The following is a 23519-nucleotide window of genomic DNA, read 5'->3' on the forward strand; positions in this document are numbered from 1 at the left end:
TTCAGAATGCAATTCGATAGGTCTGAGGTGCTCTCCTGTCCCACAAAAAATACTGTCGAAACGCAATAAACGCTCATTTTAGATCCCTTAAAAGTGAAGGATAAGTTCAAATTGTCATTTGGTATTTTTGAAATGAAACTTAGCAAAAAAAACCAAAGAAAACAGCAGTATTGACGAAGTTGAAGCCCAAAGTCAAAGGGCCTGTGCAATAATTATGAGCACGGGGGGGTAAATTTGTCAAATTATTCCCCCCCTCTCTCGGCCTACCAAAATGGCTTCCCCTGCCTGTCAAAAATTCTTTGCATATTTGAACGTTTATGTAGTGTTTTCCTAAGCCTTTCTAGAGCGTGTTATTTGAAAGGTGGTCCCTAAATGTGCGCAAAAATTACTTGCCCCCCCTCGGCCTGCCAAAAATTAATTTAAAAAGCAAAAAAAGAATTATAGTGTTTTGATCATTAAGACTTAGGTTGATCAATGATTTAACATGTAGATTATCAATTTTTTAATAAAATCAGTAATATTGGAAAATGCCACATATTTCTATATGTGGATATAAAGTGTATCACACTGGTGCTCCTTCAAAAGAACGGAAATTCCCAGCAAACGCTCAATTTTTATGATGGATGATTGCGTCGTTATGTAAGGGCTGACAGCTTTACTATCACTTAGTCCCATTCAGTGATCCCAGCGAAAGTGTAAACAAATTAAAATTGTTTATAAATTGCTTAAAAGTGAAGGATAAGTTCAAATTGTCATTTGGTATTTTTGAAATGAAACTTGGCAAAAAAAACCCAAAGAAAACAGCAGTATTGACGAAGTTGAAGCCCAAAGACAAAGGGCCTGTGCAATAATTATGAGCACGGGGGTACATTTGTCAAATTATTTCCCCCCCCTCTCTCTCGACCTGCCAAAATGGCTTCCCCCCTGCCTGTCAAAAATTCTTTGCATATTTGAACGTTTATGTAGTGTTTTCCTAAGCCTTCAAATTATTTCCCCCCTCTCTCTCTCGGCCTGCCAAAATGGCTTCCCCCTGCCTGTCAAAAATTCTTTGCATATTTGAACGTTTATGTAGTGTTTTCCTAAGCCTTTCTAGAGCGTGTTATTTGAAAGGTGGTCCCTAAATGTGCGCAAAAATTACTTGCCCCCCCCCCTCGGCCTGCCAAAAAATTAATTTAAACAAGCAAAAAGAATTATAGTGTTTTGATCATTAAGACTTAGGTTGATCAATGATTTAACATGTAGATTATCAATTTTTTAATAAAATCAGTAATATTGGAAAATGCCACATATTTCTATATTTTTTAATGTAATTTTATGCCAATGGTCGATCACTAGGGTCATTTGGTGTATTGTGAATGGTGAAACCAATTGCCCACAACCACCTGACGCCAAGCATTCAAAGTGTATCACACTGGTGCTCCTTCAAAAGAACGGAAATTCCCAGCAAACGCTCAATTTTTATGATGGATGATTGCGTCGTTATGTAAGGGATGACAGCCTTAGTCGTTATGTAAGGGATGACAGCTTTACTATCACTTAGTCCCATTCAGTGATCCCAGCGAAAGTGTATAAACAAATTTGTTTATAAATTGCTTAAAAGTGAAGGATAAGTCCTTTAAATAATTGTCATTTGGTATTTTTGAAATGAAACTTGGCAAAAAACAAAGAAAACAGCAGTATTGACGAAGATGAAGCCCAAAGTCAATAATTATGAGCACGGAGGGGGGGGGGTAAAATTTTGAAATTACCCCCCCCCCCCTCGGCCTGCCAAAAATGGCCTCCCCTCTGCCCTTAGCCCCAGTGGTATAAAAATGTCAACTTTTTGAGAAAAGTGGGGGATGAGGCTGTGAATCACGAAGTGCCCTTGTAATAGTGTCAAAACTGATCCAAGACTAAATTTTTTTAAAGCACGAAAAAACGCGTTTATCCATGCGGTATCAGGAATTACGGGGGGCAGAGAGAGGGAGGGAGTGGGATATATTGGTATACCAATATACTAGTATACCAACCCCCTCACTTGTTAGATTCTTGAGCTCTTGAACTTCTGTCACCAAATCACTTTGGAATAGATTCAATTAAAAGTTGAAGCCCCCCCTCTGTCCCGAAAACCTTGCTACGCCACTGTGTAGACAAATTAACTTGACATTACATATTATTAGCCAGCAATATTGTTGGGAAACTGTGACAACGTGACTGCCTCCCCCGTCATTAATATCATAAATCTGATACCTCAATAACAATCTGACCAATTAGGGCGCAGTATGAATCGAGTAACAGGTTTTAATGAAATAAAAATGATGAGGGGCTTTGCAATTATTTTGAGCCGGGGGTAGGGGGGTAAAAGTTTTCAAATGGTGTGCCAAAAATGCCCCCCACCGCCTGCCAACAAATCTTTGCCCCTCCTTACATGCCAAATTTTATTGAAAAGGCGCCCCACCAATGTGTGCCAACCCCCCTCAGGCCCCTGGCTTGCCAAATCCCCCCTTGGCTTGCCAAAAATCGCCCCTCCCCGGTTTCCCCTCCCTCCGGCTATCCAAAAAATTCTTACCCCCTCCCCTCGGGCTCATAATTATTGCACAGTCCCTGATGTGAAATTGCTTCACACAGCTTGTCCCCAACGGCTGTACACAGTACACATTGACCACAAAGACCACCACCGGCGTTACCATAGTTACAACTCGATGCATGGTACCAGGGATGTGAGAGTAGCCTCACATCCCTGATGTAAATAACATACTTGACCCGTTGATGACCTATCATCATGATCATAATTATTGGAGAGCGGTTGGGGACCATGTGCATGTAACCATGGTAATCAGACGGAACAGCGACAAGACAGGTGTGCGTGTAAACCTGGTGTAAACATAATTTTGATATTGACTTTTAAAATTCAATATCAAAATGTTTATCCGCACGGTGTCGGGAATTATGGGAGGGGGAGCAGCGAGAGGGAGGGGAAACAGATTGGCATTTTCTTCGGATCCGCGGAAGAGGGTAGGTCCCAAATAAACTGGGGCTCATAAACTTTTGGAAAAAGGGGGGGGTCATAAAAATTTTGATGACCAAAATGAATAGGAAGTCACAAGATGACCACAGATAGTGTGTTTTAAGCATGTTTAGGGGTAAAGTGGGGGGAGTCATTAAATATTTGTTGTCAAAATAGGGGGTCGCAATTTTATTGGCGCTGATTTTTTTATAAATTTGGACCCCTCCTTCCGAAGAAAATGCCAGCCCCATAGGCGTGCGGTGAAAAATTGTTGGAAAAGTTTCCTCTGTACCCCAATCTCCCTCCCTTTTTTGTTAGATTCTTGAGCTCTGGGCCCCCCAAAATCGGGTTATGTTGGCAAAAAATATAGCAAGTCTGTGGCCATCCCCCCTCCGTCCGTTCTGAAAAACTGGCTACACACCAATGTGTAGTACAACTAGATATTTTAATATTTAAAAATATTGGCCAGCATTATTGTTGGGAAACAACGCGCCTGCCTCCCCCTCCCCGTAATTAATAGCTACTCCAATAATAATTTGACAAATTAGAGCGCAATGAGTATAAATACAAGAATAAAGCATGGAAGGGCTAGTACTTCCATGGTATAACATGCAGTGGCATAGATTTATTTTTGACATGGGGGGTGGGGTTGGAAAAAAGTATAGTGAATCAAGCACCTTTTGGCAAGAGAATAAGTTTATGGTACAAATGAAAAATTGTGCCTTATTAAAGCTAAACTGGTGAAAATATGTTGCAAAAGTGGAATAAATTCGCAAAAATTGGCACCAATCGGACCCAACCGGATCTGATTTGGGGGCACAAGCCCTTTTTGGGCATTTTCCTATGGGATTTTCTAAATTTTGCAATCAATGAGGGGGACCACACGGCCCCTTTGACGCGACGCCTCTGGGAGGATGAATGTATGGACCATCCCCATGGCAAAATATTGGGAGGATATATCCCCACCCGGGATCTCGCCTATGGTGGCATACATTTCTAATGGGGGTGGAACAAATTCTTGGAAGTAAAGTGAATCCGAAAAATTCTTATCCCCACCCCCTCCCCGGCCCATAACTATTGCACAGCCCCTGGTAATAGTGATATGAACTCGTTTCCCACACTGTGATTGGTTGTAGTATGCGTCCAGGGTTGTTTGTAATGTAAACCCATGATATACCAGACATCGACCACAAAGATCACCGCCCGGCGTTACCATGGTTACAACTCCATGCATGGTACACGTAGACGTACCAATGGTATGGACATCGACCATAAAGATGGAAATACGATGCAACATTCACTCTAGGGTCTTTGAAAAATGAAAAAGATAAATTAATGACCCTATACCATTGGTGTGCATGTGTTGTCATGATGAGATGGAGAACAAGCATGACAAGTATCTGACAAGAAAAATGCCGTCATCGGACGATTGTAAAAAAATGTAGTGGGAACATGTGCCAAAAGTACGAAAAACACTGCTGAACAAAAATTATGTCTTGAAATGATTTAAAGCAATACACGCAATATAAATCAGGTAAGAAATGTGCAAGATAGGCCTATAAAATTTACGACTACAAGTCTTGTGATAATATCTTGCACATGAAGTATGTCTATAATATCAAAATAAATTTACCTTCAACTTGATTCCCTTGATGTTTCAAGTTGAACTTGTTGATTTTAAAGCGGGTAGACCTACACGATGTGTCGATCGAATACAAATTACTTGTTCAACGTTCAAGGATCGAATCATTATACTTATAGGACCTTTTAAGACACTACTTTCATTTAATTTTAGCATTCCTACCCCGGGCATTCCTAGAGTGCAGATTCAACACGGCGAAAACCCAGGGCGAAAATATATCTAACGAGCTGAAGAGTTTGGCTATCTGGCCTGCTAGCATCGGGCCGCTATCTAGGCTCGCTACAGGTCATCAGCTGGCCGGGGTTTCGCGGCAGGCCTCCGTTTATATCACTGGATTGGGTAGTGTCGATGCTTCCACGAGTCCCTGGTTGAGAATGTCTCGATCCCAGTCTCGATGCCTGGGTACACGCAAACTTTAGTATTGAGATGAAAACCACATAATTTTACAAACCGTAAATTAGAGCCAAGAAACATTTTCTTTTTTCCCCCATAGGCGAGGTTCAAAGAAAATAACTAATAATTATAGGGCCTTATATAAATGGCTCATCATGGCGAACAAGTATAATATTTCTTACTATAAAAATCATTATATTTGAAAATGATTTCCAACACTATTTATAATTAGGCCTATATAAACGTAAACTGAAAGCTAGTACAAAGGCCAAGGTGCCGACGCCAACAAGGGAAACTCAAACATAAAAGCAAACTAGTACTTTAGGCAAAATAACGGTCCCAGATAACAGTCACGGATAACGGTCACGGATTATGTACATTATAAATAGCACATCAATTAGCTTCAATTGGGATAATACGAAGTGTCAAGTGGTACTTAAACATGTTGAATCATATTCTGATCAAAATAAATATAATGATTGCACTGCGCTTGGGAAGAATTTCAGCGCATTTTCAGCGTGGATCAAACTCCCGTATATGGTAGTAGTTTATGATCATTTGCATACGGTTACCATAGATGCCGATCGGCACAATTGATATGTAAATTAGTAGCCAGAATCATTGTTCATTATAGCAAGAGCACCGATTGTTGAAAAATACACTGAAAATTTGCTGATAATTTTTTTCAGCGTAGACCTTCTATGGGAAAACGCATTTCAGCGTTGAGGTAGGCTTTTCAGTGTGATTTTCATTGTCAAGATTTCATAGTGAATAAACCTGTGTAATCATTCTATAGAAGATTCTGTGTTATGCTAATTCTGTGCAGTTTCTTTTACAAGTAAAAATGTGGTTCTAAAAACCATGAAAGAAATGTTTTTATACTATTCAGCAAATTACTTCAGTGGTGTCCGTCTGGTCTGTCTGATTATCGCGTAAAAAGAACTAGGTCACACGATGCTACGCAGTTTGACTAGCGAATGAGGTGCCGATGTGATGATGACGTGATTCAATTGGCCAATCAGAACCCTACTTCCATATACACCATAAACTGCGCCAAATTGGCAGTCCACTGAAGTACTGTGCTGAAAATTATAACCCTACAATATGTTGCTGTACATGTAGTTGATACATTGGTAAATGCAATTTTTTATGCAATTTTAATAATGGTGGAGTATTCAAACTTTCTATTTTTTTAAATTTATCTGCAGATCAAGAACTTGTTTCAAGAAGCCAAATCTTTCTGCAATGAGGAATCCAACCATCAAGCTCACCTATTCCTGATACGGCAGCTGTGCAAATGCTATGGCACCAATACCATGGATATGCTATCCCAGCATGCACAGCTAAGATGGGTCAAACCCAGGGAGCTGAAAACAGGAGTAAGTAAAATGAGTATTAGGTGTGTGGATGGTCAGGGTCTTATCAGTGTTGCCAAAATGATTCATACTTACCAAATGCTGCAAATTGTCCCACAGACTAACCAAGGTGCGTCAAATTGTCCCACAGACCATAACCAAATTTAGGGACAACGTTACCAAATCTAGCAATGAAATCACACAATTTGATGAAAGCTGACTTGAGAGAATAAGCTTTTGGTACCTGGTGACTTGATGGTTATAAAATAATATATAGATGGTTATAAACCCAGCAGTTGGACACTTGCAAAAGTATCCCAATTTTAGGCAAGTTGCAACATGATGATTTACTTTGGTCGCAGCAAGCGATTTTTGGGTAACCCAATTTGGCAGCTAAACTACAGCATTGGTATAAACTGGGTCATATGAATCCCTCCATCCCAACCTCATGAGTTGTTATTACTTGGATTAGCCTTCTCACCTGCATATAGAGGCCGTCAGCCTTTCGCCATCTTGTGGGTACAAATGATACGGCGTAATGCGTGTGGCGGACACTACTACAGGGCGCGGCTTGCCACGCAACTGTTATCGCGCATCGACATGGTGATTTTGCTGATCACGCATGGAGATCGAACGACCATCGCAGCGTGTACCCACAAGATGGCGGCATATGACGTCACGCTGACGGCCTCTATTGAAGAAAATACACAAATATTGCTTCTTGTCTGTGTGATTGAAGCACTAAGTGATTTCAGATCACTTAATATGACCCTATATATGATTTCAGAAAATGCACAGATGCACTCAATTGTAGTTTTTTGAGAAAATTTGAATTTTTAAACTGACATATTAAAATTATCAGATATTTTTAAATATTTTCACATTTTGTTTCAATTTTATTTTTTTAAAGAATTTCATCTATGTCAGAACAATTATGCAGGGTGTGTATTTAAAATGAAAGTAACTAAAGATAAGTGTTTTTTGGGGTATAAAAGTATTTTTTCTATGGTTAACAAAGCGTGATTGTGAAATTCATGTAATGTTATCCAACATCTTACTGAACTTGATTGCATTTGTGAGTTATTAATTCTTTGTATTGTTTTCAGACCACACAAGTTCCAGATCGTTTTGTTGTGTGTGGTGGTGTGTACCGAGATATCAGAGAGGCCTTAGCACAGTTTGTAATGACAGACCAGTTTGGTGGGGTTACAGCAGCAGTCAGAGTAAGTAAAACTGATGATGGCAATGATGAACATTGAGAATTCAAAAGAGGACAAGCAAAGGAGGACAAGGAAAACCCAGGATATCTTGCACCAAAAGATTTTACCATATAGCTTTTAATTCACTTGACTGTTGAATCAGACTGGACCAATTGCTGTGGTCCAATTTACATTTTCAGTTTGCCTAGATTAGAGGTTAATGATAGGATTTTTTTGACATTCAAATGATGAATATCAAAACATGCACTTTTAAATTTTTTTAATCAACAACAAAAATCCCTCATTGGTGGCCTGAAATCAATTTAACCATTACTGTGTAGGTACGCAGAAATATGCATGCCTAAATGTTCAAAGTGGTGTACTTGTGCATTGACAAATATCATTGTACATGTATGAATCCCACTACTAAAGGTCAGCTGTTATATTCATTTGCCTGATGCATATTGAACATTTTATGACATCTTATAATATTTATTTTGCCAAGGGCATAATATAAGTTTTGTTTATGTTGTGAAACTTTTCTAACAAGCCTACCACATGTTAGTAACATGTCATGTTACCAATCAAATAACAGTCAGGTTACAACTAATCCAACTGATTTAAAATGCTCAATTGCCAACTAGTTAGGTTTCTTTATCATACCACTAAGGTAAACATCAAAGAACACCGCTAACCTGATATATTTTCATATCTAGTAAGTGAGTGCGTATTTTACGCTTTATATCTAGTCAGTGAGAGCGTATTTCGCAAGGCCGATACGCGTGTACGGTGAGGTACGCGTATAAAGGCGAATCGCGTAAACCGGGCCCGTAAAATGCACGGAACCTGTAATACGCGGAACAGTCATCTATTTTTTGTAATATTTTTCCTATTTAGCAGGAATTAAAATGTTTAAAAACGTAATTATTTCAATATTTAGAATGACTTAGTGGTATGATAAATTTGTTATTAGGTTCAGCGTCGGTATGGTACAGGAAATTATCGTGCGCTCAGTGTCTTACTGGGTTCAGCCTTCGGCTTCACCCAGTATGACACTTCGCGCACGATAATTTCCCGTACCATACCTCTGCTTCACCTAATAACTAATATTATCCAGTACTCTCGCTCTCTCATGCAGGATTGTCAGAAACCTAGAAACCAGCAAGAGGCAGCTTTGTTGTTAGCTTTATACAGAGAGGTGACATTGTCTCACTGTGCACAGGGAGACCAAGAGGAAGTGCCACAACAGGTGAGATATCAGTATGATTTGATAATGAAATGTCGTCACAACTAATCCCCATTAATCCTTGTTCTTGATTTCCCTTTCAGTGAACTTCCCTGTAATTCACTATATTGGTTACTATGTACTTATGCTGATATGTTCAGTATTTTTAAAGCCACAAGAGAACATGTTTGGGGTTTAACCTGAGGTCAGTCAATTTGTTTTTGGAATATGAAAACTGGAGGGATAAACAATAATAACTTTATTAAGATTATTATAATAAGATTATTAAACTCCAGATAAGAAAATCCAGTGCCTAAGCCTTCTGAGCATGTTTGAATTTGACTGATGCCAATATAGTAGAGAGGCCACATCAGTCTATCTGCTCTAGTTACAGGGTTTCCTGCAACATTTTTGGACAAAGGTGCCAGCCGGGTTAAATTTAACAATAAGAGTCTCATCTTTCTAATAGAATGTTCGAACCTGGCAACCTGGCTCACCTGAGTGGACACAGAGCGCTGAACTTGTCAGCACTTATGCGCAAACTCCCTTTCTGTTCGCTAACGCACCCGCACTTATCGTAGACCCCTATGAGTAACATGCCTAGTTTAAGTTGTAGTTTAAGATTTTTTCTGAGAAATCATAAATGGCAGCAAAAACACTGATTCTCCTTGATATAATTAACATAGGACATGGACACCTGTGGCATAGTGACCATGTCTAACTTCATGCTGAAATGGTGGACCAAATCCAACAACCTTTAAGGTGGACATAGCCAGTCAGTTCTGACTAAGCATTTGATATGATCTTATTCTACTATATACTACTTCTAACATGTAAGATGCAATTACAAAAAGCACTTACAATGTATAGAGGTAAATAAAATGAGAAATAAAAAAAAATAAAAAATACAGAATAAATAAATTTTTGAGGTTTTTTTAATGAGGAAACATGTAGCTCTTCTATGCATTGGTTTGCCTCAAGTTCGGGTGCATATTTTGCTGGGCACAGTATCAAAATATGCATGTAAATTTAATTACGCAGAGCACACACACGCACATGTACAAGGGCAGTTTGTTGACATGCTTGCAGCGCAAGTGCAAAAGGCATTGACGTCACTACCGAACTTGAGGTGCACCAAAGAATAATGTTATCAGAGAGAGAGTTCCATTCTCTTGTCCAGCAACACAAAATTGTTGATCACCAGCAACATTGATGGACCAGGAGACAAATTGAATACATGAATACAAAAGCCACCTAAGTCCATGCGAAGTTATTTTGAGAGAAAAACCCGTGTATCATTTTAATTCCTTCAGTTAGATTTACCTGGTCAATATGGTAAGTTTTACGTGCAAATGAGTGGATTAACCTGTATTAGGTATGACGATTAGCATTTCAGGGACTTCGTGGGGTTCATTTTAAATTTTGGACTTTTGGTTTTTGAATCATATACAAAGACAACAATGTTAGAATGAGATTACCACTAGTAAGATAATACAAAATAAAGCACACAGGTATGTATAATGTTGATAAGCATTCTGCCATGTAATATAAACCACACACTTTCCTTTATTAAACCCATTTTTTGTTCAAAAGTCATTCTCTAGCAATGAATGTGTTACAAGTGGACTTTTATACATACTGGATTTCAATCAATGTGTTACAAGACTCAAATCATGGAATTGGGCGATTCTTTCATACATGCTATTTTTCACATGCCCAATAGACACAGAGAATGAATTTGAGTTGTTCTTTCATGCATATGACATGCCTATGTATAGCAACAATTTCCCATGCTTAACTCAATTTGGCCAAAGTATGGACTCAGGTGGCTTTTGTATTCATATATTCAATTGCATCCATCGCAGATCTCAAATGGTGACTTGGAACATATATTTTCTTTTGTATAGTGGTGATTTTCAGTGGAACACTATCATTTTCAGTGTAAAAATTTCATAGTGATACAGAGTCAGTGTATTGGAAATGTAGAGTTCAGTTCAGCTTTATTCTTATAGTAACATTAAGAAAAGAATATTTAATATTGTGGAGAAGGTCAAAATATGTATTTTTTATCTCTCAGTATGCTAATAAAGTGATGACTTTAAATGAAAAATTATGCCCAAAATATGGTAAATTGAACAATATCGCTGAAGTTGCATGGATGATAACATTATACTAGGCTTGCAGGTACCAACAGCCAGCTTTGGAAATTTCAAACTTTACTTGATAATAATCCACCCCTATATTTCAATTGTTTTTCCTCAGATGAAGGAAGAACTACAGACTTACATACAGAGCAGTCCATCAGTCCATTGCAAGGTATGAAATAAACATGTGGAGGATTCAGGGGCAAATTGTGATATATCCAAATTTTTGTATTAATTTTATTTTATGTAATGAGATGCCTTTTAAGTACTTACTTTATTAAGAGAAGGAACAAAAATTAGGGTGAATGCAATATTAAAAGCTCATGTCCATTCAGAAAACAAAATGCATACACTCAAATGAAAAATAATGCAATCAATGTGGATATTGATAACAAAATACTATCAAAGATAGAATTAAAAAGACAATTTTGCATCTGACATCATTTGTCAATCAAACTCTGACTTGGTTTGTTTATGAGTGTTGTGATGATTGAGAGTTAACACTGAATTCAAATTTATAAAAGTCAAATTCTTTTGCCTGGTGATAGCCTAAATTGCAACAGCCATAGGTCACTAGATGAACACAAATTCAACAACAAGTTTGTATACATTAGCAAAAAGATGTAATTATTTTGAATTCACTTGAAATAAATGAATTACAACTTTTTGTATTATGATTAACTACGACTTTACCTATTTACATTTATAATACAAATTAAGTTGATTGCTACTTAAGTGGAATCAGTTATGATATTTTCCCACTGTAAATGGGGGAAAGTCATAGAGTCGGAAAGTTCCCCAGTCAGAATAAAGTACCCCATGCACTTAAGGGAGGACAGTTTTTATGGTCTACTTAGCTCAGCAATGCTTTGCTGTCTTCGATAATGGTTCATGTACGCTAGAGCGTTCGATAGGAACAAGCAAACAGTATACGAGTTTGCTGATATCTATCGGAGCGTTCAGCAGAGCAGCAGGATTATAAACGTGGTCGATGGTAAAACCATAATCAATATCCTTTGTGTTTAGTAAGTACATAACGACCCACTCATCAATAACTCAAGTGGTCATTAAATAAGCATGTATGGGGTCATGTCTGCGGTCAATAGAAAGTCAATAATGTGTGTAAGTTTATGTTTACATAAAGTGGTGTAATTAGGTTTCAAGGGGTTGTTAATTCAGGCATGGTCGTAAAATTGATTCGAACGATATTTTGGTCAACGTGTGGTATCGGAGCGTAGTGTACAATTGAGCGGAGCCTGGCAGAGTTTGCTACAGGCTTTTATGGGTTTGGGCTTTGATAAAAGCCAGGTACCTCTCTGATACAATGCGCTATCGAAGACAGCAAAGCATTGATGAGCTCAGTAGACCATAAAAGCTGTCCTCCCTAAGTCATTTAATATGTTTATAATTATGTTTATGAGTTGTGAGAGTCAAAAGTGACACATTTCCCATGCAAAGCCTCGTTATAATTTAAGATAATAGAAAAAGGTTTTGTGAAACAAAAGTGACAACACGTAGGCTGCAACCAACCACATGATGATTTGAAGAACATTTTAAAATATGCTTGATGTCTGCCTGTAATCAGAAAAGACCTTCACAACATGGAGTTTTGTGAGGTCTTTGCACACCTGTTTGCTTTTAATCATCAGACATCTGATAAAAATATGTTACAGTGAACTTACAGCATTCTTTTATTTCAGGATTTTGCCAATTGTCTAGTTACCAACCAACTGGGTCACCTATTATCAGCAGACCCAGGTCAGACAACCATTCACCAGACCCTGTCAGCTCTTGTAGTGCACACTTTTACAGTTCTTAGTTGCGCACCAAAACACCATCTGCTAGGACCACTACAGAACCTTCTTGCAGCTCCTGCTCAATTACAGGTATGTGGCTTACAATTGACTTGCATGACTGATAACAAAAATGTCAAATTAAGTATAACAAGGCTTTCTTTTTCAAATCAAATTTGGGTTGATATCATGTGGTTTAAAAGTAAAAACTTTGTAGATACAGTAACTACAACATCAACTCTGCTGTGGACTTCATTAGCTGAAATTTGTTCTTACCCAATAAGTGGGTGATTTTATTATTGTGCTCTCTCGCAGAATATGTTTTGTCAAAGATCACAAGAGGTTAAACAGCAGATGACATTTTGAAAAATACACTAATGTGTAATTGGTCTCAATTAAGCATTTCAAGGCTATAGTTGTCCAACTTGGATCATATACATGTATAGGTGCAATGTGGAACTCTCACAATAGCGGTGTCAAAAGTCATATCAAGGTAATAATTGGATATGAGCTGAATGCGTAAAACAGTTAAACAGTTTAAGTCCAGTTTCAATCAAACTTAGATCAGAGGTTCAATTTGTAGAACCATGTATTGATGGTGCCAATGGTCACATATTTAGTAGTCACAGGTCAAATGTTGTTGGGGACAGATGAGCTGAAAGGGTAGTGGGTGGGTCAGCAGTATAATATCTACCTGCTTGTTTTTCACATGTATTCAAGTTACCTCTCTTGGCCCTATATTGCAATATCCGATGAGACTTGTGGTTCAAACCACCTTGTTTATGTATAAGTATTTGTTTGCCAATTTCAATTGCAGAAATCCTTCCTGCCCACTATGCCCGAGGATTACCGCATGGAAGCCAGAGACGCCATAGCAGCAAGAGATAATGTACAGTGGTATGGTATGTATGGCTCTCTGTTAATTTTTGATCAACTGAAGTTACACTAAGTGATCTCTGAGAGAGGGTACATGAAAATGAAATGGTAGCCTACAAGTCTTATATAGCCTTGCATAGAGTTCCCTCAATGCCAAACCACACTCTCCTTCACACATTCCAGTTTTCTTGCATGTTAACAATGTATCATACTAAAGCAGTAAATGAATAAGTAAACACTGCATTTTTGTGTCCAGATAGAAAAAATATCTGAACTTATTAGTTTTGACGTACCCTTTGAGAGTAAAGGGTCAGAAACTGTGCTCAACATAGTTAAATCGATTTTTCTCAGTTTGAGATATCGGGAAATATGGCTGGTAAAATGTAACTTTATGTGCTCTACTTTTGATCATATTTTCAAAAACTTACTTTGGAATTTTTAAAGCAAGGTGTCAATTTAAATCCAACATTGTAGGACAGGTGTTGGTGTCCTTAAAAGGTCTGTGACCCAGATGACAGCCTCGTCCCCCAATTTATCTCATTGTTGATGAGATTTTTTATCATATAATAGATCATATTTTTCCTCATTACCATCCTGAAATTTGACATTCCATATCAATGTGTTTCCAAAGAAATCATAAAAACAGTCGATTTGAGATTACCAATTTATGAAATTTCACACGTCCCTAGGAATTGTGGGTAGCGGCCAGGAATTTCATTTTGATAAATTGGGACATGCACAAACATCTGTAAGCATCCTAACAGCTACGGTGATACCAGGAATAATACTCCTTTATGATTAAATGCGATAATATTCCTGCTACATGCACGCTACCTCTAGCATGTCGGTGAACTATGAATTTATATAAAATCACTGTTTCTTCTCGAATGAAGTTTCGCTGTGTACAATGATGCGGGACCACAATACATACACACGTACCAACGTATTGGCTTGCTTATTATGCTAATTATTCACATTTACACTGAATGCTGGAATCTTCCATAGCCTGGGCCCAGTCACAGCTAACTAGGACTACAACTGCAGCAGCAGATCTAGGCCTTGTCATCAGCGCACCTAAGACAGAATATATGACTGCAAACTGTAACACTCAACCAGCACTTGAAGTCTATGGTAGTACTATCAACCATGTCACAGACTTCAAGTATTTTAGTTCCAAGATGGGCTCTAGTGTTGGAGACCTAAAAAGAAGAAAAGCACTAGCCTGGGCAGCTTTCTGAAAACTGGAACGCCTTTCGAAACAAAAATCAAGCTGTTTCAGACAACGTGTGTTACTGTCTTTCTGTACGGGTGCGAGTCATGGGTATACCAAGGACATGGAAAACAAGATCAATGCATTTGCAACATCTTGCTACAGAGTCATGTTAAACATCAAGCGTGTGGATCGGATTCCAAATGAAACCATCTACAACATGACCAACACCACTCTACTGGTTGCCAGAGTCAAGATTCATCAGCTCAAATTTCTCGGCCATATACTGCGTCTTGAAGATGGCGAGCCTGTGAAAGAATATGCACTTTATAATCCACCACATGGGAAAAGGAAACCAGGACGGCCACACACACTGTACTTACAGTATGTCCAGCACCTCCTGGGAGATACTGATGGGATGCTGCAGCCAAACAAAATTGTTTCGCTTGCCCAAGATCGCATTAGTTGGAGAAAGCTTGTAGTCGCTGCTCCGCAGCCGACTGATGATGATGATGACACTGAAAATGTTCCTGTTTTTTACATGTATACATAAAGGGGACAATATTTGTCATGGTATGTAAGTTTGAAGACATTCCATATCCTAAACCAATAGTGTTACCCCTCTTTTAACTCAAAAAGTTTGAAAATAGTATTTATCATTGTTTTGCATTTGAACGCTTCATATGTATGCTTGCTTACTTGCTTGCTTAATTCGAGTGGTGTCCTCGAACTGTGATGGCTTTCCACAACTTCCTGTCCTCCATTGCTGTCTTCAAGTCTGTTGCCTCCAGTCCAGTGTCATCTTCCAGAATGTCAATGTAGGTCAGAGCAGGTCTTCCAGGTTTCCGCCTCCCATGCTTGGGTATCCAATGAACCATTTTTGATGCGGGCTCCTCGCTTCTGGAACAGTGGCCAGCAAACCGGGTTCTTCTTTCCCTGATCTTGAGGCTTATTTTGGGAATATCTCCATATAGGTCTGCATTTGACATATGTTCCTTCCAATGTACATTCAGAACAGTTCTTAGCATGCGGGTGTAACAGCCATCCAGACCCTTTACAAGTTTAGGGGTGATGGTCCATGCTTCGCAACCATAAAGCAGCACCGACTCCACTGTTGCAGCAAAGATTCGGAGTTTGAAACTCCTGGTAAGAGTTGACCTCCAGATTTTCTTAAGTTTACTGCACGCCCTCCATGCTGCTGCTTTACGTAACTTTACATCCCTTTCAGTGCTTTTCATACAAGTGCCTAGGTATTTGAAATCATCGACCTCCTCTAGTACTACACCCTCATTTGTTGTGATGTTTTCTCTCCTGTTATTGTAGGACATATACTTTGTTTTACTTACATTCATCTTCAGGCCCACTTTAGCAGCTGAAGTCTCCACTCTATGAAGCAGTTCTTGTGCTTGGTGTATTTCCTCGGACAACAGTGCAATGTCGTCAGCAAAATCAAAGTCTGTCACCACGACTGGGCCAACTCTCCTACTTTGTCTCTTTTCCAGATGGAATCCCAGCTCCTCTTCGTTTCCTTCAATAGCTATTCTCAGTGCAAAGTCGAGGACAATCACGAACAGGTATGGGGCGAGGGTATCCCCCTGAAGTACTCCTGCTAAGATTTCAAACAATTCTGTCTCGCCATCTGGTGATATTACTTTGGCTTTTGTGTTTTGGTACATGTTGCTAATAGCTTCAACAATGAGTTCCAGAATACCGTAGGCATGGAGTATCTTCAACATCTTGCCTCTATGGATGGTGTCGAATGCTTTCTTGAAGTCGATGAATGTTATTATCGCTGGCAGGTTATGCGCCTTTACCTCTTCAATCAGCCTACGCAGTGCAAGGATGTGCCCAACAGTCGTTCTACCAACTCTAAATCCATTCTGATTTGTTCTCAGATGCTGGTCAAGTTCAGGTCTGATCCTATTAAGTATCATTCTGTTGTAGGTTTTGGCTACGATGGAGGTTAGACTGATACCGCGGTAGTTGTTTCCGGAACTAAGATCTCCTGTTTTAGGGATAGGAACAATATTAAGTATGGATCATTGATCCGGTTTCTTCCCTTTGAGAAGTGCGTCATTGCAGAACCCTAACACAATGTCATCTAGGTTGCATCTCTTCAGCACTTCTGGAGGTATGTTGTCCTCTCCACAGCTCTTTCCCTCAACCAAAGATGCTTTAGCTTCTTCATATTCATCTTTGTCAAATGGCCCCACTTTAATATCAAGCTCGTCTAAAACTGGTGTTATTTCTTCTTCCTCATCATCGATGTCAGGAGGGCTTCAAGAAGGCCTTTGAAGTGGTTGTACCAATTGGTGACCCTTTCACTTTGTGTATTTCCCTTCAACTGACCTGTACTGCATGCCTTTCTACCAGTGATGTCGTTGATCAGTTTCCAACTTTCACCATGTTTGGAGTTGACATGCGCTCTTTCAACCTCTTGCAACTTGCCATTAAGGTCTGCCTCGATGACTTTGTTGTATGCATCATCAAATGTATGCTAGAAGCTAAGATGGCACTATGATAGGCAATGAAGGGATCAGTAAATCTAGCATGAGTAGTTATCATCAAATGGAACTGTTTATGCTTATTGATCAATTTATGGAGCATTTATGGATTTTATGTTGTACAAAATATATTACATGTACAATAAGTGATAACAAAAATGCTTTTAAACTAAATATTTGTTTCATAGAGAGGAGGTATCAGCTCTGTTGGGGGTTCTCAGTGTATTTTTGTCATGGACTGGATTGCACAGCTGAGATATTACTTTGAAATATCATTTCTAAATTATTGACTATTTACGTATAAACTAGTGCCAACAAATTCACAAATGTTGATTTGCAGTCAAGATGAAAACTTGCTTTTATAACTTCAATTATGTGTTATTTTGTCTTGTTATATAGAGTGCAAAAATGGACACCCCTACACAATAGGAGAGGTAAGGAAAGTCTCGGTGTTATTAGTAGAAAATTTGTTCATATATGCTCATATTATGAAGACCTGAGTGCAAGAACTGTGAAGTTGTGTAATTGGTAGTTTCAAAGTTACCAGTGGTTGATGATTTTTGGGCAAAATATCAGACCAATTGTCCCCTCCTGGTAGAGGTCATAGAAGGGGTCAACATGGGTCAAATATTCGAAATGGCCCAATGATGTTGAGATTCAGATTATATTATATATGTAGTTACAATGATTGGTAAAATATATGGTTGGCATTATATGCATGATTAAGCAGATAAAGGGCAAATGTCAAATGGGGTCAAACATTTTAACAATGTCCTTACAAACGAGGTATCAAATGAATCCTTGTGTTTTCCTAATACTAACACTAAATTGTTGTAAAATTTAAATATCTTGTAAATTAGGGGCCTTTCATCTGTGAGCGCAAGAACTGCACATGTCAAAAATCAAGGGTCCTGAGTTCAAGACCCAGTGTGGTTGGAAAATGTTCTTGTGAAAATAAACTTGAAATTCTCCTAGCACAAGGAACAAGGTAGAGTAGAAGACTGCTCCTATATACTGAGCTGCATCCTTGAATGTTGTTTAATAGTTTATAAGGTATGTCTTGGGCCACAGTGGTCACCAAAAATCAGTAAAGCGTGCAGATGCCTGTGGGTTGGCATTGTGCACTATAAATCACAAATTTAAATTCATTTATGTATTTAAATGTTTTATAACCACAGATTTCTATGTTAAAATCAATTCTAGCGATATAACATGTAAGCCTACCAAGTTTCATTTCAATACTACTTTACATTCATATCCTAGAATATTTTCAAAACACAGGTCTTCATATGAGGGGTGGTCAAAAAGAACAAGGTATGCTACTTTGTCGCACGGTAATGAATTTGGTCACATTTGAAAGCTTGTTCCTTCATAACATTACTGCAAAAATATTTGATTTTTGCATCACTGTATGTGGGTAGGACACCCTGCAGAGGAAACCTACCTCCTTGAATTCACAGGTTCTGCCAGAAGTGAACACAGGGTTATCGTGGAATGTACACTTGCTGTAAATGGTGACAAAGTCCCTGATCTTCAACAGCAATGAAAGGGTCCTTGGAGTTCAAGGATGGAATGAGCGTCCTTGAAGATCATCCAAGGCCCAAAAGACTTGCTGATGTCACCACTAATGATGTATGTGCTGGTACAAGAAAGATGAGATAGCCACAAAATATAACAACTCTGATGAAAGTGTTTTCAACATAAATCCATTAACATTTGAGTATTCCAGGGTGTCTTCTAAATGGGGTCCGAGAATCTTCATGCAAAAAATTGATACCAGTTGACATAATCCGGTCCACACCTTTCATACACTTAGAATGAGGACCGAGACAAATTTCATTTATATTTGGCTAAAGGTGATAAGACATACATTAATCACTGGAATAATGAATTCATTCAGTGGAAGCACCTGGATCCCCCACCTTTAAGAAGATCATCACTCTGTCACCATAGGTCGATGTCTTTATTGCTGTTTTCAGAGATTCGGGGAGAGTCTTGATAACAGATCATTTGCCAAATGACAGTACAATCATAGACATATATCATACAATTTTGATAGCAAATTTGAGGCAAGCCATCAAGTGAAGAAGGTTGGTGGTAGGAATGGGACTGTTCTTGGATTGTGTCCTGTACACTATTCTCAGTTTGTCAAGCTGTCATTCACGACAGAGGGGTCAGGTAACTAAAGCAACCATATTGTGGTCCAGGCATGGCCTCCAGTTATTGAAACCTATTTTAGAATTTTAAGTCCTACCTTCATAATATCAGGTTTGCTGGGGATCAGTGTTGGAGAGCCTTCACTGAAGAGTGGCTAATCGAGAAATTGGAAGACTTCCATTTTGTTGACATAGAAGGTTTCAAGAAAAGTTGAGATGGGTGCATTAAGGTATGCAGTGATCATGTTCAAGAGTTAGATAGAAAGAATTTGGCTAGTACAAGTACCTTCAAGTACCTTGTTCTACTTTAACTTATTGACCGCCCCTTGTATATATATTCTTACATATTCAGAGAGGGAGAGATCTAACAGTGCATGTGATTGGTTGACACAACATTCATACCCAGCTGCTTTAGCATGTCGATTTTGGTATCAAAAAACACAGCAAAATCACATTTATTATAATTTTTAAGAATGTTACGTCATATATTTTGTTATTATTTGATGAGATGAAATACAATCACCGAATGTTGGGGAATGTATGAACAGGGTCTCTGCTTAGGGCACAAACAATTGATCATGTCTTCAATTCTATTAATTAATTGACATTATAAACATAAACTCCCCTTTTAATCAAATCAAAAATAATAAGTTAATAACCTGCCATCGTTATAATAAAATACTCAAAGCAATAAAAAGGACCATGAGAATATGACAATTGCATTCTTTCTTTCCTGTTCTCATGGTTCTGATCAAAGTGCTTTAATTGTCATGGGACTTCAGTACTTGGTAGTGCAAGTGTTCTATCCTCCTGAACATTTACTGAATGACACTCATCTGATTTACAATATATGCCTGGCTGTTGTGTAAGTGTTAAATATCCTCTTCTGAAAGTTAACGTCAACATTGCTATTTGTGTTGTTTGGAGTTAAAGCAGAGTCTACTTTTACAAATTCTTTTTATTCACAATCAATTACACAGAAACAAAATTTGTACCCAAATTGTTTTACAACAGTGCTCTATATGCAAAGGCATTGCAACAAATACGGCAGGTTTGGTGGTAGCCACAACAGTTTCAGGTTTTAAAATGAACTTAACAATTAAGAATGAAATATCAGTAATGAAATATTTTTATTATTTTTTTTACAATTCAGTGTGGTAAGCCTAATCAAACTGGTAAATGTCAAGACTGTATGCGTGCCCATAGGTGGAGGTAGTTATCGATTGGTCGGAGGGCGCCAAGCTGCCGCTATGTAAGTGAAATATTTTTTGATTTAGAGTTGAATTATACTAGGAGAACTTGGATTCGTTGACATCAATGCAGGTGAAGTAAAATAAGCTGTGGTCAGATACCGAAAAAGTAGAAAAACCATAACTACGGTGTTCAAGGTCGTATACTGAGGTCAAAGGATATTTGTGTCAATTTATAAAATACCATTATTTAAGACTTTTGGTTAAAATTTGGTCACTCATATGAATAGTTTAAATCCTAATGCAACCATTATTATGTTTTGATGAATCCAAGTGTGTGAAAATATTGGATCCACAGCATGATAATGATAAAATTGGATGCTTTACGCCAAATATTTATTGGTCTCGCTATGAGTTTTAAAATACTACGTCTCGTCCAATATTTTAAAACTCATAGCTCGACCAATAAATATGGGCTCAATCAATCCAATTTTATATCAAACTTAGGTCGTAGCTGCATTATGGGTGCCTTCATATATTGGTGGTATTAAAGTCACATACGGTGCTTTGTTTGTTTACCGCTTATACAGTTTGACATTTAGCTGTTATAATATCTTTTTGAATTTAAATTGCCCATGGTGGAGGCATTCTAATCAACGCCTTGCACTGAAAACCGTGACTTTTCTAGTTCAATTTTGGACCTTCACCAGATAATACTGGAGATGCACTCTTTTAATCTCTTTTGGTCCCCTTGAGTGACAATCAAATATAGGGTCCACAACTTATAAGTTCCCCCCTAAATACTTTTAAAAATAAATCGTAAAATATTTGACGAAATGAAAATGTGTAAAAAGATATGTAGCCATAATTGTTTTACACATATGGACCAAATTAAAGCGTCACACGTCATTGCGTTCAGTCACAATGGTTCATTATGTAAAAAAGAGACCATTTTAAACAGTTTTAAAAGTTGCATCTGAGTCCGTAGGAGTCAATTCTCAAATAATACAGTAGGCCAGGCCTATTCATGTGTTTGTTAAAGAAAACCTGACTGCTATGGACTCAGGTGCAACTTTTAAAACAGCCTCTTTTCTTACACAATTAGCCATTGTGACTGAACGCAATGATGTGTGACGCTATAAATTGGTCCACAGGGGTATACATATCTTTTTACATTTTTACATTCTGTAAAATATTTTTCGACATACTTTTAAAAGTATTAGGGGGGAACTTATAAGTTGTGGACCCTTTATGACAGATTTCATAGCATTATGCATGGGGCTATACAGAGTCCAATAAGCAAATAAAGGTTGTGTGGTAGCACAGGTTCTTGATTTCTCTGCAATAGTTCCTTGCTTCCTTCAGCTTCATGGATGGTTTTTTCTATTTAGTCGATCGGCTTAACTGAATGTAGATACGGTAATTCTGAACATATGATTGATTGATTGATTGAGTCATTCTTTCATTCATTCATTCATTCATTCACACCTTCACACCTTCATTTTTGTTGTGTCTGATCGCTTGATTATCTATCTCTTTACAGGCATGACACTACTACAGCAGGTCATGTGTTAGGAGATGCTGCCAATAGAGGGGCAAGAGCTGTACCAGAGCGTTGCCTTGATGCTATCAGTATATCAATAATGAGGGCTTTACTACATGCTACTATGATAGGAGCTACTCTTAATAATCAATTTGTAAGTTTAATAAAATCCAAACCATCCTAACACAACAAATACATACTGTCACTTCCAACTTATAATTTATAGTACCACAAATAATTAGGTGAAAGATTACTCGTTTTTCAAAAACCTCTTCTGTCGAGGCCCATTCAGTGTACAGAATTTCAAATTGCACATAAATTGCTTAAAAGTGAAGGATAAGGCATTAAAATTGCTATTAGGTATTTCTGAAATGAAACATTTGGCAAAAAATGAGGAAAACATCAGTTTTGGCAAAGTTGCAGCCCCATTCAAATACATGTAGCTAATTTCTTTACTTAAAACCATATTATAACCCCGATTATAACATTTTCATACAAAATAGATTAGCATTTCTTTGCCATAAAATGTTAGTTTTTACTGTCAGATATATCCCCTTTTATTTTTGAGCCGAACAACTACGGCAAAGCAAAGAAAATGGGAATTTACTACCAGCGCATATGTCGCCAATACGTACCACTCCTTCGGTCATGTTATGGTACGACCCTTTGTTGTGTAGATCACCGTCCCGCACGCCATGTACGTACTGTGTGTTATGAACATCGTGTATGCGTTTGACTAATAATTCCATCGAAATAATAAAACGCCGGTTCCGGCGTTTTATTCAAAATCTCGGATTTTGACAAAACTACAGCACCTAGAGTCTTGATTTTTGCAGGATATATTGGTTTAATAAAGTACAATATAATCGTGTAAAAAATGAATTTTAAAAAATCAGTGAGGGCGTCCTCCTCAGCAAATGTTATAATATGGCTTTAAGTAGAGAAATTACAATTTCATATTTTGTCTTTAATGCACAGCTTTCAGCTTAACAAGCAGGCTATGTTAGCACATACTATACTACTTACAATGGTGCCAAAAACCCAGAATTTTTATAATTTGTACAATTTTCCAAATGAGCAAATTGCTGAATAGGATTTTGACTGAAATTTTTAATTTTTTTGGATCAAAATATGTTTGCAAAAAATAATCAAATTGTTGCCAGATTTTTCAAGCTTCTGGTGATATTTTTATGTCATTTTATTCTCCAGAAAAAGAAAAAAAAGAAAAAAAACCAATCCCAACCAACCACCCTTACTTTAAAAGACTGTCCGTCCGTAAAACAGAGTTGTTATTTTTCTTTCT

At 37.9% G+C, this 23519-nt stretch overlaps 1 protein-coding gene across 1 annotated transcript in view; it reads left to right on the forward strand.

Annotated features, from left to right (window-relative positions):
* Positions 1-23519, forward strand: part of LOC140150121 (E3 ubiquitin-protein ligase rnf213-alpha-like) — an 89535-nt gene that overhangs the window by 47738 nt on the left and 18278 nt on the right. The window contains exons 19-28 of the mRNA XM_072172125.1: positions 6230-6400; positions 7483-7599; positions 8714-8824; positions 11063-11116; positions 12645-12830; positions 13555-13639; positions 17727-17761; positions 18188-18315; positions 20637-20735; positions 22217-22370. Of these exons, the coding sequence (XP_072028226.1) occupies positions 6230-6400; positions 7483-7599; positions 8714-8824; positions 11063-11116; positions 12645-12830; positions 13555-13639; positions 17727-17761; positions 18188-18315; positions 20637-20735; positions 22217-22370 (1140 nt within the window). The remainder of the gene's footprint in view (positions 1-6229; positions 6401-7482; positions 7600-8713; positions 8825-11062; positions 11117-12644; positions 12831-13554; positions 13640-17726; positions 17762-18187; positions 18316-20636; positions 20736-22216; positions 22371-23519) is intronic.

Source organism: Amphiura filiformis, chromosome 4 (genome assembly GCF_039555335.1).
Source record: "Amphiura filiformis chromosome 4, Afil_fr2py, whole genome shotgun sequence".
Lineage (NCBI taxonomy): Eukaryota > Metazoa > Echinodermata > Ophiuroidea > Amphilepidida > Amphiuridae > Amphiura > Amphiura filiformis.